At 47.2% G+C, this 17,142-nt stretch overlaps 1 protein-coding gene across 1 annotated transcript in view; it reads right to left on the bottom strand.

The window, feature by feature from the left end:
- Window positions 1-12,796: 12,796 nt before the first annotated feature.
- Window positions 12,797-17,142, bottom strand: part of MDGA2 (MAM domain containing glycosylphosphatidylinositol anchor 2) — a 220,308-nt gene continuing 215,962 nt past the window's right edge. Inside the window, exons 16-17 of the mRNA XM_074544152.1 lie at window positions 13,505-13,610; window positions 12,797-13,047 (exon numbers count right to left, since the gene is read on the bottom strand). Of these exons, the coding sequence (XP_074400253.1) occupies window positions 12,959-13,047; window positions 13,505-13,610 (195 nt within the window). The 3' untranslated portion in view covers window positions 12,797-12,958. The remainder of the gene's footprint in view (window positions 13,048-13,504; window positions 13,611-17,142) is intronic.

Below are 17,142 nucleotides of genomic sequence, written 5' to 3'. Positions count from 1 at the left end.
GGGGGTTGTACCCTGCATGTCCTTGTTCCTCTGGATATTTTCAATATTCCTGCCAGGCTGGTCTTCCCATTCCCTTGGAAATTGTCACTGATGGTCTTTTGCACCTTCCCCTCATTTTGCCAGCGTTGGAGAGACCCTTCCAAGGGGTTGACAATGTCCTTTCCAAGGATTAATAATGTCACTTTCTAGGTTTTAGAATGCCCCTTTCAAGGGTTCACTAATGTCCCCTCCAAGAGTTAATAATGTCCCTTCCAAGGCAGTAAAAATATCCCTTCCAAGGGTCAATAGTGCCCCTTCCAAGGGGTTAAAAATGTCTCTTCCAAAGGGTTAAAAATGTCCCTTCCACGGGGTTGATAACATCCCTTCCAGGGGGTAAAAATGTCCCCTCCAAGGGTCTATAATGTCCCCTCTGAGGGGGTAAAAATGTCCCTTCCAGGGGTCAATAATGTCCTTTCCAAGGTGACAATAATGTCCTGAGCCTTCTTTCTCCTCACAGAAAATGGAGAACGAGACAAACACAAATCCTTTTCTTTTTTTTTTGCTACAATGGAGAAAATATTCCCAAACTTGCTCCTAAACCATATTCCTTGCTAATGGATGATGATTGCAGGCACAGAGAGAGCCCAGCTGGGGCTTAAGCAGCCTCTAAAGCTCTTCCTAATTGGAATTATGGGTCCTGCTGCTCACCCAGCAAGAGTTTTCTCCCTGCTGATCCCATTCCCTGCTGGCTTGGAACACACAGGAATACTGATATGGAGCTAAAGCTGGGGGATTGACCACTCCAGAGATAAGAAAGCCTCTGATTTGATTGCAAAAGAAATCAAGAGCCGGCTTTAATTAAAAAGATTTATTTATCAGGACACCTGATGGAAAGAGCAGGGCTGGCATTTCCCATTGGATTCAGTCTGGGGAACATCTGGGACAGCATCGTGTGGGAAACATGGATCCTGGGGAGTTTGCTCAGTGTTGGGAATAATGAGGCTGCCTGAGGGGAGCTCAGGATGCAAATTTGGGAACAACAGTGCTGTGAGAACTCGGTGGGACACGGGGCTGCCAGAGGGGAGGCAGCAGCTCCCAGCAGGAGCTTCCACTCTGGGTGATAAAATCTTCCAGAAAATACAGGGGAATAGGAGGATTCTGGGATTTTTACCTTTCTGCTCCAAAGTGGGGGTATTTCTGTGAGCTGCAGGAGTCCAGGTGTCCCAAAGCCACGTGGGAAAGCTGCCAGGGACTGCTTGTGGAAGCAGCATTCCCAGCAAAAAGGGCTTTGGATGCTCAAGGAGCTCGTGTTTCTGCAGGTGTTAACCTTGGAAGGTTTGAGTGGTGCCATGGCTGCATCCCAGAGTTCAAAATTCCTATTTGGAGCCCATGGAGAGGCACTGGGATGATCTGAGCGATGGAGCAGCTCTGCTGTGGGAGAGCTGGAAATGTTCATCTGGAGAGGAGAAGCTTTGAGGTGACTTCTGTGGGGCCGGGAGGAGCTCCAGGAGAGCTGCAGAGGGACTGGGGACAAGGGATGGAGGGACAGGAGCCAGGGAATGGCTCCCAGTGCCAGAGGGCAGGGATGGATGGGAGATTGGGAACTGGGAATTCCTGGCTGGGCTGGAATTGCCAGAGCAGCTGTGGCTGCCCCTGGATCCCTGGCAGTGCCCAAGGCCAGGCTGGACACTGGGGCACCCTGGGACAGTGGGAGGTGTCCCTGCCCATGGAACTGGATGGGATTTAAGGTCCCTTCCAACTCAAACCACTGTGAGATTCTATTCTCTTCCAGTCCATTCCATATTTTATACAAGAAGATGTCTGCCTGTGGGATTTTCTAGGAAATAAGTCAGGAAAAGCAGCCAGGCCGTGCAGAGGGCCGTGGTTTGTGCTGTCCATTGAGGCAAACTTGGGAACAAAAATCATTCCACAGCTGAGGGATCCCTTCTGGATCGTGGGGAACATGGACAATCATTCCCACGCCTGTTCCAGACCCTCCCAGATTTCCCAGACCCCTCTTAGTTCCTCTTCTTCAGGTCTTTGTCCTTCCCTGTGCAAAATCCCTTTGGACCTACCCATGTCCCATTCCCCCTCTCTGTGCAGATGCTAAAGGCAGAAAATCTCTGGAGCAGGAGCTCTACCAGGATTCTGGAGCATGGAGTGGTGCTGGACTCATTAGGGTGCCTGATTAGCACCTCATTAGCAGTGTAATTAGCAGTGCCTGATCCTCAGCTCCTGATGGATGCTGGGCACTGATTCCAGGAGGCTGAAGGCAAAAAAAAAAAGTCAGGGTGGGGGGGACGGAAATTATAATAAAATTCCAAGGGATTCTCACTTTTCCATGGCCACTGTTTCTTCATGTCCCTTAATTCCGGATTGGATCTTTTAGCATTTTCAGGGCATTCTACAGAAATCCAGACTGCTTTGTGTTCAAAGAGACCTTAAATCCCATCCCCATCCCCATCCCATCCCACCCCCCTCTCCAAGCATTTTTCCTGGCTGGATTTTTGGTGACCACTAAAAATCCTCCCCACTCAGGGAATACTCCCTACAAACTCTTCCCTAGGAAGCAGGGGAAAAAATTCCCTTATCCAATGCCTCATTCCCAAATAAAACCACCCCACCTCCAAATTGTTCTTGTGATCCCAACCACCCTTCAAGCCCCTTGGAAATGGGACACACGTCCCAAGATTTATTGAAATGAAAGGCCTGAGATCCTGCAAAAATCGATTCCCAGGAGGTTTTGTAATCCTTGTTCCCTGAGGAATTAGGCTGAAAATGTCAAGGATTACTGAACACAGTGAAAGTACAAATTTTTGCTGCATCCCAAAGAAACTGGGATTTCGATCCCTCCTCAAAATGTCATTTTACAGCTATTTTTTATTAATTTTCACCGCATAATTAAGCAATGTGAGAGAAGCATTGTGTTGTGGTGGGATTAGAGGGAATAATGGGGATTAGGAAAGGCCTGGAGCCACTCCAGTAATACTTTAATCCTTGCAAATACACCCCTGGCCTCCTGGCAGCAAAAAAAATAATAATAAAAAAAAATTAAGCAATGTGCCAAGAAAACCTCCAACAGGAATAAAAAATATTCCCTAAGGAGACAAATCTGACAGCACTGGCAGTGCTACATCCAGAGAGCAGGAGTATTTTAACTCTACAAAAATAACCAATGGATTAGGAGCAGGAATTGATTTATCCAGGCATTTTTCAGGCCAGGCTCGATCCCAGCTCATTTTGTCCCAAATTGGTCCTGGTTCTGCATATAAAGTTTCCAAAGATCTGTTAAAATTTATCCCAAAGACAGATTGGATAATTCTGGCTTGGCTTGGAAATTTTTAGGAAAGCAAGGCCAAAATAAAACAATTTTCTGAAATGTTTGTGTGACCCAACTTCCAAAATCTTTATGGAAGTGGGTAAGGTGGGAGCGGAGAGGTTCAAGTCTTGGGGTGTAAATCCAATTTATTTATTATAATTCCAAGGGATGGAAAAAAAATTATTTGTTAAAATTGGATGAGACTTGGAGCAACCTGGGATAGTGGAAGGGATCTCTGCCCATGGGCAAGCTGAGCTTTAAGGTCTTTTCCAACCCAAACCCTCAGGGATTCTGTGATTCCAGCAGAAATATGGATAACACAGGCTGTGCTCATACCCATGGGATGTGCCCTGGGGTCTCCCCAGGTCCAATGTGGAGCCAAAATCCAATTTCTGTGAGGGAAGGTGGAGCAGATCAATGGGATGAAGAAAGTTCTCCACCCCTAAATGTCCCAGGGATAATGGGATAATGTCCTGTGGAATGACTTCAGGCTGTGAGATCCAATGGGATAATGGGATATTTTAGGCTGAAAAACAGGAGATGGGAAAGCTCCTCTTTTTTAAGGTGTAAATTCCATTGTGTTGCTGTTTGTCACCACCTGTGGAGAACGAGACTCATCTGGGAACTCTGAGTTTTCCCTCAGGAATCCATTTGGATATGTGGTCACACCGACAGTGCTTTCCCATGTTTCCTTGTTTCCTGTTTTCCCTGCCCTTTTCCATCACAGAAAAGGCCTCCATGATTTTCCACAGGATGCCACTGATCCAATCAGCAAAATGATGGAGGCCATTTTCCATGGTGGGAAATCATGGAGGCCATTTCCACGATGGAAAATGATGGAGGCCATTTCCAAGGTGGAAAATCATGGAAGCATTTTCCATGGTGGAGAATCATGAAGGCATTTTCCATGGTGGAAAAGGGCAGGGAAAACAGGACACAAGGAAACACAGGAAAACAGCACAAGGAACAATGTGTGTTTTCACTTACATAGTCTCATTTTACCCAGAGGAAAAGCAGTACTGGGGGCAGAATCGGCATCTCCAGGTACAGGACACAGAGAGGCTGGAGCAGGGAAAGAAGCAGAGCTGGGCAGGGGCTGGAGAATTCTTGAGGGAGCTGGGAAGGGCCTGCAGAATCCCCGAGGAGCTGGGCAGGGCCTGCAGAATCCCTGAGGAGCCGGGCAGGGGCTGCAGAATCCCTGAGGGAGCCGGGCAGGGCCTGCAGAATCCCTGAGGAGCTGGGCAGGGGCTGCAGAATCCCTGAGGGAGCTGGGCAGGGGCTGCAGAATCCCTGAGGAGCCGGGCAGGGGCTGCAGAATCCCTGAGGGAGCTGGGCAGGGGCTGCAGAATCCCTGAGGAGCCGGGCAGGGGCTGCAGAATCCCTGAGGAGCCGGGCAGGGCTCACCTGGAGCAAAGCAGGCCCAGGGGCCCTTGTGGCTCTGCACAGCTCCTGCCAGGAGGGCACAGCCGGGGGGGTCGGGCTCTGCTCCAGGGAACAGGGACAGGAGCAGAGGGAACGGCCTCAGGCTGGGCCGGGGCAGGTTTAATTTGGCTGTTATGGAAAATTTCTTCATGGAAAGGGCGGAATGTCAGGGCAGGGGTGTCGTGCCCATCCCTGAAGGGATTTAAATCCCTGTGGATGTGGCACTTGGAGGCATTGGGCAAGGGTGGCCTTGGCAGTGCTGAGGAATTGTTGGACTCAATCACCCTAGAGAATTTTTCCAACATAAACAATTCCATGATTCTAAGGTTTAGTCCCAGTAGAAGAGCTGGACAAGACCAGGAATACCAAGGCCACGCCTGCAGTAGAGAATGGATATCAACCCTAAAAGTCCCAATGGGCACCCTCCACCCTGGGGCCACCTATCCAACAACCAGGAGAAATTTGGGATCATCATGCAGTGATCCGGGCTGGATCTGGGGGTGCTGTGAGAGCACCATGTGCCCATCCCTCTATTCCCTCATGGCACAGGAGGAGCTCTGGGGAACACCCTGCTCTGGCAGGGCACACACATCTTCATTTTTGGTCACTTCCCAGGGATTAAATGGGAATTATGGAAAGCCAAAGAAAAAGATTTCGACCCTCAGCTGTCCATGAAGCTGGAAAAACTCTGCTGGGACCAGACAAGGGAAGGGCTGGCCCCAGTAGGAAAGAGGGTGGCCCAGCTTCTTCCTCTCTAATTAAGACCTTTCCATACTTAACAAGAAGTGGAGGGATAGGGAATCACATTCGCACATTTTTACACCTCCCAGGAAGGCAGGGACACACGGAATGAGGAACATCCCCATCCCCCACCAAACCCATTCCCTCCCCTCAATCCCAGTGGATCTGGGAGCAGAAAAAACTGGAAAAGACAGAAAATACTGCTGGCAATGGAAAAGGTACCCAAAAATCCAGAGTGGTTTCTCTTTTTCTTTATAAAATGTACATAAAGAACATGAAACCCTTGAGGTAAAAGTGAGAGCAGTTTGGAACTCAACCAGATACAGACCCAACAATGACCCAAAATCAATCTACAGTGGGGGTGTAGGAAAATAAGAGAGCAAGTTTGGGTTCTGTACAACAGTGGAGATCGTTAAAATGTCCTCGTCATCGTATTTACATTAAATACATCCAATTACAGGTATTTATAGGGTATTTACAGACACAAATACCACGTTTGTCCCCTTTGCAGTTGGAGTGTGCAGCAGATCTGAGCGTTCCTGAGAAGGTGCTGAGGCTCTTGATCCCAACTCTCAAGAATTTGTGTTTCTCCAATCCCTTTTGTGGCTGTATCCACCCAAAAATTCCTCAGGCGTGCTTGTTGCAGTGATCCTGTTTTTCCCTCCCATCTGTGGAAGGTGAAAGTTTCCTGCACAAATCCTGGATCGCAAGGGATTGGCAGGAATTTCTCCACTTGTAGCCATGACCTTGGAGGCGAGCAAAGCTCGAGATTCACTTGTCCAAGCACTCAACATTCCAGTCTCCTTCTCAATGCAGAAAAAATTCTTACAGAGACTGGAAAAGGAAGGAAATCGGTTGTGAATCACCCGTCATTGGTCCCCTAAGGTGACGTCCAACCTGAATGTGTCACAGAGAACCAGGCAGGAGAGGCACAGATCCATCCATCACATCCATCCAGCCCATCCAGAGGGACCACAAATGGTCCTGTTTAGGTTTCAGTTTCTTATCAGGAATCTGAGATGGATTTTATCATTGTCAGGTGCTGCCCAGGGCAGCAGGGAATTCCCATTCCTGGAGGGATTTCAGGGCCCTGTGGATGTGGCACTTGGGGACAAGGATCAGTGGTGGCCTTGGCCGTGCTGGGGCATGGTTGGACTCGATGTTCTTGGAGCTAATTCCCAACCTAAATGATTCCATGATTCCATTGTGGTGCTCCCAGTGGGAAATGGCTGAACTGGGACGTTTTAGGGAATTTGAGGAGGGGCGCTCAGGGAAGAGGGAATTTCTCCTCACACCTACAGAGTCCATCGAGTTCTCTGGTTACTCCCTCAGTCTGCTCTCACTGAGTTTTGATGACACACAAGATATCCAGGGCCAGACTGGATGGGCTTGGAGACACCGGAATAGTGGAAAGGTCCCTGCCCATGGAAGGGGGGGACTGGATGGGATTTAAAGTCCCTTCCAACCCAAACCATTCTGGGGGGATGCGTTGAGAACAAGCTCCCCAGTCTGACAGATCCAAAGGAAAATGAAATAATATTTTAACAAGGAGCAGCAGGATGTACAATCCCAATTTCCCTGTGTTTGAGTTAATGATCACTCTCGTCTTTTATCATAATTCCCTGCCTACACCAACATTCCAGTGGGATCTGGGGGTGACGCAGTCAGGGGTTTAGGGACAGATGACAGAAAACTTCTGCACACTGCAAACCCCAAGAATGTGGGATTGCAGGAGCTGCAGGTCCATAAATTCCTTTGCACAAGGGATAGTCCAATAGTTTAATTCCTTCTGTGCTGACACTGGAATCATGGTGGGGCAGGCAAAAAGGGGAGAACATTCCTGCAGTGCTGCTTATTTTCCATAAAAATGTAAAAAATAATTTGAAATGTAAACTTTTATATAGCTTTTGATAGTTTTATGGGAAAATCCAAGAATTATTCCAGATGGCTCCCAATCTCTTTATTAGCATGGGAGAGGCAGGGAGTGCTTGTAACTCCAAACTGGAGCCTTTTTTAATGGAAATGCTCCAAAGAGCCATTTTCCTGATGGATCACGCACTTCTGGGGGAGGAAGAGAGTCTCAATTACCCTTCAATATACGAAATAAACATTCCCAGCAGGTAAACTCTCCCAGAATAAAATCAGGAAAGCCTCTTCCACTCAGCATGGAAAAAAATCAGATCCTTCTGCCTGAACTGCTCCCTACGAAGGGAATTCACTGCCCTGACTAGGCAGGAAAAGAGAAAATTAACAAGAAGCTGAAGATTGACTTTGTTTTAAAGTTTGGGGATCCCAATCGCCCCAAAACTGATTATTCCATCTCCATGGTGGATGCAGCAGGAATTCCAGTCATGGATGTCAAGGAAAGCTCTGGGGTCAGTGGAGGCTGGGGCTTGCAGAGGCTGGATGGCGCAGCTCCATCGCATTAGAAGGAACCAGCAGTTCCTGTCCCAAATTAAAAGGAAATTTCACATCCCCAGGAATTTCTGTCCTTCAGATCCTAACTGTGCATCCATGGTGTCATTGGAATGGGTTTACTCCCTTCTAATCCATGGTTTCATCCCTCCTTGTGTCCCATCCAGGATCCAGGCCAGGCTGCAGAAGAGGTGGGTTGGTAGCACGGTGAGATCCAAGGGTTGTTTCATGATTTATTGTGGGATTCAGGTTGTCCAGAGAAGCTGCCCCTGGATCCCTGGAAATGTCCGAGGCCAGGTTGGACATTGGGGCTTGGAGTTGCCTGGGACAGTGGGAGGTGTCCCTGCCCATCCAAGGGTGGCACTGGGTGGGATTTAAGGTCCCTTTCACCCATAATTCTACATAATTCTACATTCCATAATTCTGTGATTCCATGATTTCACATTCAATGTGCTTTGTGAAACAAAAACGGAAGTTCTCCAGAGCCATCCTTACGCTCCCAGATCAGCCTGAGAAAGAACTGAAAAAACATGGAAAACTTATCCTGTGCTCCACCCTCCTCTGCTTGTGGGAACAGCCAGATAATTCCTGCAGCCATCCCATCAAACCCAGCCATTTTCCCAACATCCCAGGGCTTCAGTTGCTTCACAATTCAATATTTGATGTCCATTTTAAAAACCCATCAAGGACATTTCAAGGTTGGAAACCCCAGAACTGAATCAGAGGGGTTTCAAATTCCAGGGAACTGCCAGTTCCAACTGCCTTTGATGGCTGATCCAACATTTTCACATCCATTTTCAGTCCAAAATGTAACATGAAATAAAAACCAAGAGTAGGAAATTCATATCTCAATTTGTTCTTCTTATTCACGGCCTGGAGTAAAATCCCATTTCCTTTTCAGTGTTTTATTTTGGGAATGTAAAAGAAGATAGAACTACTCCTACAATCAACATTTGGAAGAAAAATCCTACTTTTCTTAGCACCTCCTGCACCCCAGAGTAAAATGGGAACAGGCATGGGAATACATTTCCTTTCCCACAAAAACCTGGGATTTTCAGGACACGCAGATTATTCTGCCCTAGAAAAACACATCTGTGGTCTTTGTCAATTGAAATTCTTTATCAAGTGTTCCATGGGGAAAAGGGAAAGGAGAATCCAAATGGAAAGAGGAAAGATGGATTTCAACCTGCAGTTTTTGCTTGGGGGGATCCAAACAACAGAGCAGGATCTCCTGTTCCTTATCATCCAACTCCTTTATCAAAGAGAAATCACAGGGCCCTTCCCAAATCCCAGCTTCCCACAGAATTCCCATCATGCCACCACCAGCAGCCCTGCAGCCAGGGCTCTGCCTGGGAAGTTAAGGTTCAGTTTGGATGGATTTTTGAGGGAAATTCAAGGGAAAAGCATGGAAATATTTTAAAGGCAATGGAATTCTTCCTGTTTTCCTTTCCTTCCTGGTCTGTGGAAGGTGTCCCTGCCCGTGGGGTTGGAATGGGATGAGATTCAAGGTCCCTTCCAACCAAAACCTTCTGGGATTTCCTGTGGAAATGACTGACAGACAGTCACTCTGGCTCCCAGCAGATCCAGCCCTTCCAAAGGGACTCCTGCCAGAATCACCCATGGAGAAGCCTCTTGGATCACCCCTCAGTTACGTGGCTCTCAGGAAACATCCATGGGAAGATGCACGGTAAAGGTTTGGATCCTGAGCTCCAGGACACACCAACCTCCAAAACAAATCTGCCTCAGGGTCTCACCGTGCCTGACCTGCCCCTCCATCCATCCACAACTGAAATTCAGAGCTTCCAGTGGGAAATTCAGTGATTTGTATTTTTTGAGGGTGTCAAACCCCACAGATCATCCAGACTCAGAGCTCCCACTTCCTTCCAAATCCCATGGTCCATCCAGATTTGGAGCTTCCACTTTCTTCCAAACCCTATGGTCCATCCAGACTCAGAGTTCCCACTACATTCCAGACCCCACAGTTCAGAAGACTCTGTGTCCCCATTGTCATCTGGACCCCACAGACCATCCAGACTTTGAGTTCCTAATTCCTTCTAAACCTCGCAGACCATCCAGACTGGAATTCTCAGAGTCTTCCAAATACCACAGTCCATCCTGTCTCAGAGTTCCCACTTTCTTCCAAATCCCGCAGTCCATCAGACTCAGAATTCCCACTGACTTCCAAACCACAGAGTCCATTTAAATTTGGAGCTTCCACCATCTTCCAAACCCAACAGGCCACCAGGCTCAGAGTTCCCACCATATTCCAAATCCCATGGTCCATCAGACTCAGAGCCACTATTTTCCAAATCCCATAGTCCATCTGGATTTGGAGCTTCTCACTTTCTTTCACACCCCATGGTCCATCCACACTCAGAATTCCCATTGTTCTCCAAACCACACAATCCATCCAGGCTTGGAGTTCCCACCATCTTCCAAACCCCACAGTCCATTCCAGGCTTGGAGCTCCCACCATCTTCCAAACCCCACAATCCATCCAGGCCTGGAGTTTCCACCATCTTCCAAACTCCACAGTCCATCCAGACTTGGAGTTCCCACCATCTTCCAAACTCCACAATCCATCCAGGCCTGGAGTTTCCACCATCTTCCAAACCCCACAGTCCATTCCAGACTTGGAGTTCCCACCATCTTCCAAACAGAGCAAGGTGCTGATAACCCCAAGGTTGTGGGTTCGATCCCCACAGGGACCATTCAGTTCAGATTTGGACTCGATGATCCTTGCAGGTCCCTTCCAGCCCAGAATATTCCATGATTCCAGGGATGAGCTTTCATGTCCCTTCCAACCTAAACCATCCTGGGATTCTCTGAAAATGTCCTGATTTGGAGCTCCCACTGTTTTCCAAGCACAGGAACTTAAAGACACCAAAAATGCCTAAAAACCAGGGAGCCAAGAACATCCTGGGAAAGTTCCAGCTCCCAGGCACCACCAGTATGGACCAGTACAACTCCAGCTGACACCAGTTGACCAAGGAAAGCCCTGCCAGCATCTCAACAAACACACGCACCACGGGGCTGCCTTACCTGGAAAGAGGCTTTATTGAACAGAGCTGGAAAATTATCTCTTCAGTGGAATTACTGAATTTGCACAAACATTTTTCTACAGAATAAAAAAAATCAAGCCTTGTCATTGTTTTACTGCATCTCGTTGTGCTTTTTATACTCATATTTGCAATTATTATACTCATCTTTTGTTTGTTTTCACATTTGTACTCCAATTATTTGCATATCATGTTTTGCTTTTAATCCTAGGGTGTCGAGAGAACACAGAATAATAATAATAATTATTATAATTATAATAATAATAATACTCTTCTTTAGACAAAAGTCTTTTTTTTTTTTTTTTAAATGAAGTTAAAAGCCGAGCTAATTTAAGGAAAAAGGTCTTCAAATTTCATAACCAACTGGAAGGGAACTTTACAATGCAGTGGAAAACCGGCACGTGTTCGGGTAGCTCAAACCCATTTTGTACAGCTTTTATTTTTTTTTTTTCCTTGTAAAAGTGGATTATTTTTAATTTTTTTTTTAAACTTTTTTGTTTGTTTGTTTGTTTGTTTTTTCTGAATTTCGCTACAATAACAAAATAATCTTTCGCCCTCTGCACCGAGTCTGGCTCCGGGGCAGAGGCAGAGCCCCCTGGGAGCGTCCGGAGCTCCAGATGTCGGGAGCCATCCCAACGGAGGGGGGAGAGTAAGAAAATCATCCTGTGTTTCACCACCTTCTGCACCAAGTGTGTGTCTGAACCACCTTTGTTCCTCTGGTTGACCCACTGGAGAACCTGAAACGACGACGACAACGACAACAAAAGGTGCTGCTCCCACGGGCAGCACCGCCGGGAGCTGTTCCGAATGGATAAGAAGCTGAAAGGCCATGGCTGTCCGCAAGGTCACACAGCACGGATCTCACCCCAAAGGCTTTCCACAGCAGCTTAGGTCCATCCATCCTTCTCCAGAAGCGGCTCCATCTCCTTGCCTGCACACCCAGGCTCCAGAGTTTGTTTAGAAAAGACTTTGCACAGCCCGCGTTTTCAGCGGTGCAAAGCTTCCGCGTCGAAATCACCGTTATTACATTTATTATAATTTTTTTTTTTATTTTTTATATATATATATTTATATATATATATATATATATTTTGTTCGGTTTTTTTGTTTTTTGTTTTTTTTTTTTTTTTTGAAATCAGGCTTGTTTCATTGAAGGCACTTGGTTTCCATGGCAATTTATAAAAGACGGTGGTTTGGTTTCTTCACTTCCGTAGAGCTGATGACTCCGGTGGGGAGGGGAGAGGGATCTTCCAGCGGCCGCGAGCAAACTCCCAGTGAAGCCTGTGACAAATGTGAGCCCAGGTGGCACGTCCTGGGCGGGAATGCATGCAAAAGGAGACGGCGCACAGTCACCAAGCAGCAGAGCCGTGAGGAATGGAACGGGAATGTCTGCAAACAGCCCCGATTCCGGGTTGTCCTCGAGGGGAGGTGACAGCCGAAGTAGAAAGGGCCGACATTTGTTTAACTCTACGCTGAAAACCTCCGGGAAGGGAAAATGAACGCCAGCTCTTCACATACCCTGTTTACAGTGAGGTGTTTCTCTCTCTCTGTGTGTTTGTATTTCCTCTCTCTCTCTCCTTCCTCTTTTTTTTCTTTTTTTTTTTTTGGCAGGCCATTCGGTTTCCATGGTAACAAGCAAACGATTCATTTGAAACAAAACCAGCCATGACTTTGTGCTTTGACAAGGGTTTCTAGAGCTCTTTGCCGAGAGTTCAACCAGATGATGCTGAATTCATCAGTGACCACAAAAGCACCTGAAGGTCTCTTCCTTACTTAGGCCAGATCTCGGTCTCAAGCTTGGTTCTTAGTGAGTTCCACTCCCGTGATGCCTTTTCAAGTCCCCAGTGCTTTCTTAATCCGCTTTTTTTTTAAATTTTTAAATTATTTATTTACGTATTTATTTAACTTTCGAGTCAGTCAGTGGAGGAATCTTTGGTAGTTTGTTTGGAAATGTCCATTTTACAAAGACTCTTTCTTCATGCCAGTGCCTGGTGAATCTTTTGTAGCCTCTGCCAGGATAAGGTCACCTCTGATGACTTAAGACAGACATGAGGATGAGGAGTGGGAGAAGTCGTATATGTGCTAATGGCCCAACAGCACCTGATCGTAGATCTACAAAAAGGGAAAAAAATAGAATTAAAGAGGTGCCCAGACCCCCTCAGCATTGCTACAGTGTTCCAACAAGGACAACTCTCATCAATGGGATAGAGCAGGAACTGGGATGAAAATCCACCTGGCTATGTGGTTACCTCTGTTTTAATGGGTGGAGGGGTGAGACAGAGCCCTCAGGGAATCACAGCAGAGATTTCCGTGGATTCCACATCTTTTGGGTCCCCTGAACGTTGTTTTGATGTTGTTTTACCTGCCAGAGCATCTCAAATCCAGCCCAACCTCACCCACCACTCTCACCTCTGCCTCACACCCGTCCAGCATCTGAGCAAAGCATTCCCCAGGACAACATCCCACTTTGAACCTTCCAACTGACCCAAAAGCAGGGATTGTTCTGCTGGAAATGATGCATTTGGGAAGTGGAAAGACAGGAAGGAAATTGTGGGGAAGGGGCACTCACTGTTGGCCGGTTGGTCTGATTTCATGCACTCTCCTTCCACAATGGACACGTCGTCAATAGCAATGTCCCCTTCGATTCCAGGGCCACGGATCCCTTCAAAGATGAGCTGGGAAAAAGAAGATCAGAGGGTGGTAAATTAAAAACATCCAGCAGAGCAGAGTGGGATGAATAAAAAATGTCCAGAAGATCAGAGCTTAAAATTGAAACCAGCACAAAAAAAAAAAAAAAAAAGGACATTTCTTAAAATGAAGACATTCAAGTATCTAATTTCAGATTGTGGAGGTAAATTCCATGCTAGGATCTGTTTTTCCCAACATGTGGGTTCTCATCAGGCTTTGAAGCTTTGATTCCATCTAGGAATGTTTTTTTCAGAGGAATTGGGATGAGTTTTATCACAGTGAGAGACACAGTAGAGATTTTACTGCAATTTATGATGAACTTCAACCTCTGCTGAGTGGATGACTGCGATTTCAAAGTCCTGTTGGCACTTTTCTCTCTAATATTCCTTGTCTGAAACCGAACTGCTGGAAGAGGAAATCGTGCTTGGATCTCGAGAGGAAAACCTCTGCTCCCCCAAAATCCAGCCCCTGCTCCTTGGCAGCAGGAACAACACCAATCAGTGGAGTTGAAAGTCCAATTTTTCCTGACAATGGAAAACAATTTCCAGCCTAAAGGGCTCTGTCCAAACACAACAGGCAGCATTTAATTAAAAGCTGCATTTGGCAGCGATTTTGGTGGCCCTCAGAGAGGGGTTGCTCCACGCTCAGAACAAATCACAGCACAGGAGTTGGCAGGGCACGGAGCAGAACCCAGCCTGCAGCTCCCAGCCATGGCAGGAGGTGCCAATGGAGCAGAATTCCCTATCAGTATCCTGAAAAAAAAAAAAATCCCTATTATGCTTTTGGACAGCTGTTGTTAAAAACACTGCATCAAACTGGAGAATGGGGATTACAGGAAAGGTCACTCTGCTCTTAATGGAGTGGAATTATGATCCTAAAAAGCCAGTCCTGAGGGTTTTGGGGGGATTCAGCTTCTGCCTCATCCCTGGAAGTGTCCAAGGCCAGGTTGGACAGGGCTGGGATGTGGAAGGTGTCTGTGCCCATGGCAGAGGTGGAATTAGCTGATTTTAATCCCTTCCATCCCAAATCAGCGTGGGATTCGCTGATTTTTCCACAGAATTTCAGGCAGATTTTCACCCTCCCTGTGAGCTCCCCTCACCCTGCTCCCTTTCCCTGCTGGGCACTGGGGGTGTCCCAGGACAATCCCACCAGGTGGGAGGTGCAGGAGGGGCTTCAGGGTGCCATTAACACCCCCAAAACCAGGGAGATGAGAGGTCTCAGTTTGGTGCACCTGAAAAAGGAGTTCAAATGCCGCTGGAGACTGGGCCAACTGGGACAAACCGGGAAAAACTGGTCTCCTGATATCCCCCCTGTCAGGGATACCTCCAGCCTGAAAATTGGGAATATTCCCTTTAGGATGGGGGAGTGAAAGCACTGAGATCATTCAAACACAGAGATAAATCCAAAAGAATCCACAAGAGTTTTGTGATTTGGGATTGGGAATCCTGCAGGGCCAAGGGCTGCAAACCTGTGTTCCCAGCCCATCCTGCTGATGTTGGAATTTTCTGGACACAGAGTGACCAAATCTGGGTGGGCTGAGCCCCACAACAAGGGGCTGGCACTGACCCAATAGGAGGGACCAGAACCTGCTGATCCCAATCATTGGTGATAAATCCTGGAATTTTAATTTGGATACTGCAGTATTTAGATCCTAAATTAGCAATAAATCCGATCCAAATCATCCATATCATCACCATGTCCTGCTGCTCAAACCTGAACTAAAATTGACATTTTCTGGATCACAGAACCAACATGTCCCTCTCTTTTTGGGGTTCTCTATTTTTGAGGCGTTCATTCTTTAAAAATATTGAATATCTGAGATAGATTTATGCACTTTTTTGAGATTTAAAGCACTGCAGTTCTTCCAGATCCTCATGACAAAAGCTTTGTTCTATATCACAGGGACTGACAAGGTATAAAATCTTTTACCCCTATAAATTACCCTATAAAAAGTTTTAATTTCCATGACACTGCAGTGTTTTACTGCAAAGATTCACTTCAATTCCCTCTCCTTAAATTTCACTTGGAGCTTTATATTCCTTCCTACTTAAACTCCTAAATGGAAAATAAAATTTGCTGTGATGCAAGAGACGCTAAAAAAAAAAAAAGATAATTTAAGGCTCCAAGAGTTCTGACATTTATTTGTTATATTTGGTCAGAGCTTTACATTTATTTTATGCTGAAACCTTTAAACACAACGATGTAAAAGGTGAAAAGCAGCCAAGGAGAGGAGCTTCCCTCTGGAATCTCCCTCCTCCACTCCTCTGGATTGCTGCCGCCAAATCCTTTGCATTTCCCTGCCCAAGGGTTTGATTCTTCCCTGATTTTCTAAAGCCCTTCCCAGGTCTCCAAAACCCCCTCAAATCCATCTCTTCCTTCCCTTTCCCAGGGCATTTGTTATGTTCAGACATTAAATCACTTCTCTCTCCTTCACCCTTCAGAATTCTTGGATTTATCTCAACTTCACCAGTGAAAAAGCCACTCTGATTTCCCTTGCCTGGCCTGGGCTCTGAGCGTTCCTGAGCTCTGCAATTCCTCTTTTCCCCATTCCTGACACTTTGTTCCCATCAAACCTCCCAGATTTCCAGCCTGGAACACCTCCCACTGTCCCAGGGTGATCCAAACCCCAATGTCCAGCCTGGCCTTGGGCACTGCCAGGGACCCAGGGGCAGCCACAGCTGCTCTGGCAATTCCAGCCCAGCCAGGAATTCCCAATTCCCAATCTCCCACCCATCCCTGCCCTCTGGCACTGGGAGCCATTCCCTGGCTCCTGTCCCTCCATCCCTTGTCCCCAGTCCCTCTCCAGCTCTCCTGGAGCCCCTTCAGGCCCTGCCAGGGGCTCTGAGGTTTTCCTGAATCCTTCCCTTCTCCGGGTGAACATTCCAGCTCTCTCACATCCCACTGTATTTCACATCTCCCTCTCCCTCAGTTTTCCTCTGATTCCCATCGTTGGAATTGCTCTGCAATCCAACAGACCAAATCATTTCTCTCCTGCCAATGCCTCTCGTGCATGGAAATAAAAACAAAGGGTCAGGATCAGGAATTCCCTGGAAATACAGGAAGTGGAACCCAATGTAGGGGTTTAGAAGAGCAGTTTGGGTTTGTACTGAAGGAATCTTCCAAGGGAAGGTTGGACATTGGGGCTTGGAGCACCCTGGGATAGTGGGAGGTGTGGAATAGGATAGGGATGGGATGGGATGGGATGGGATGGGATGGGATGGGATGGGATGGGATGGGATGGGATGGGATGGGATGGGATGGGATTGAATGGGATGGGATGGGATTGAATGGGATGGGATGGGATGGGATGGGATGGGATGGGATGGGATGGGATGGGATGGGATGGGATGGGATGGATGGGATGGGATGGGATGGGATGGGATGGGATGGGATGGGATGGGATGGGATGGGATGGGATGGGATGGGATGGGATGGGATGGGATGGGATGGGATGGGATGGATGGGATGGGATGAATGGGATGGGATGGGATGGGATGGGATGGGATGGGATGGGATGGG

The sequence above is a fragment of the Zonotrichia albicollis genome, chromosome 6 (assembly GCF_047830755.1).
Source record: "Zonotrichia albicollis isolate bZonAlb1 chromosome 6, bZonAlb1.hap1, whole genome shotgun sequence".
NCBI classification, from domain to species: domain Eukaryota; kingdom Metazoa; phylum Chordata; class Aves; order Passeriformes; family Passerellidae; genus Zonotrichia; species Zonotrichia albicollis.
The sequence above is the reverse complement of the archived record's forward strand: the minus strand, read 5'-3'. Positions and strand labels throughout refer to the sequence as shown.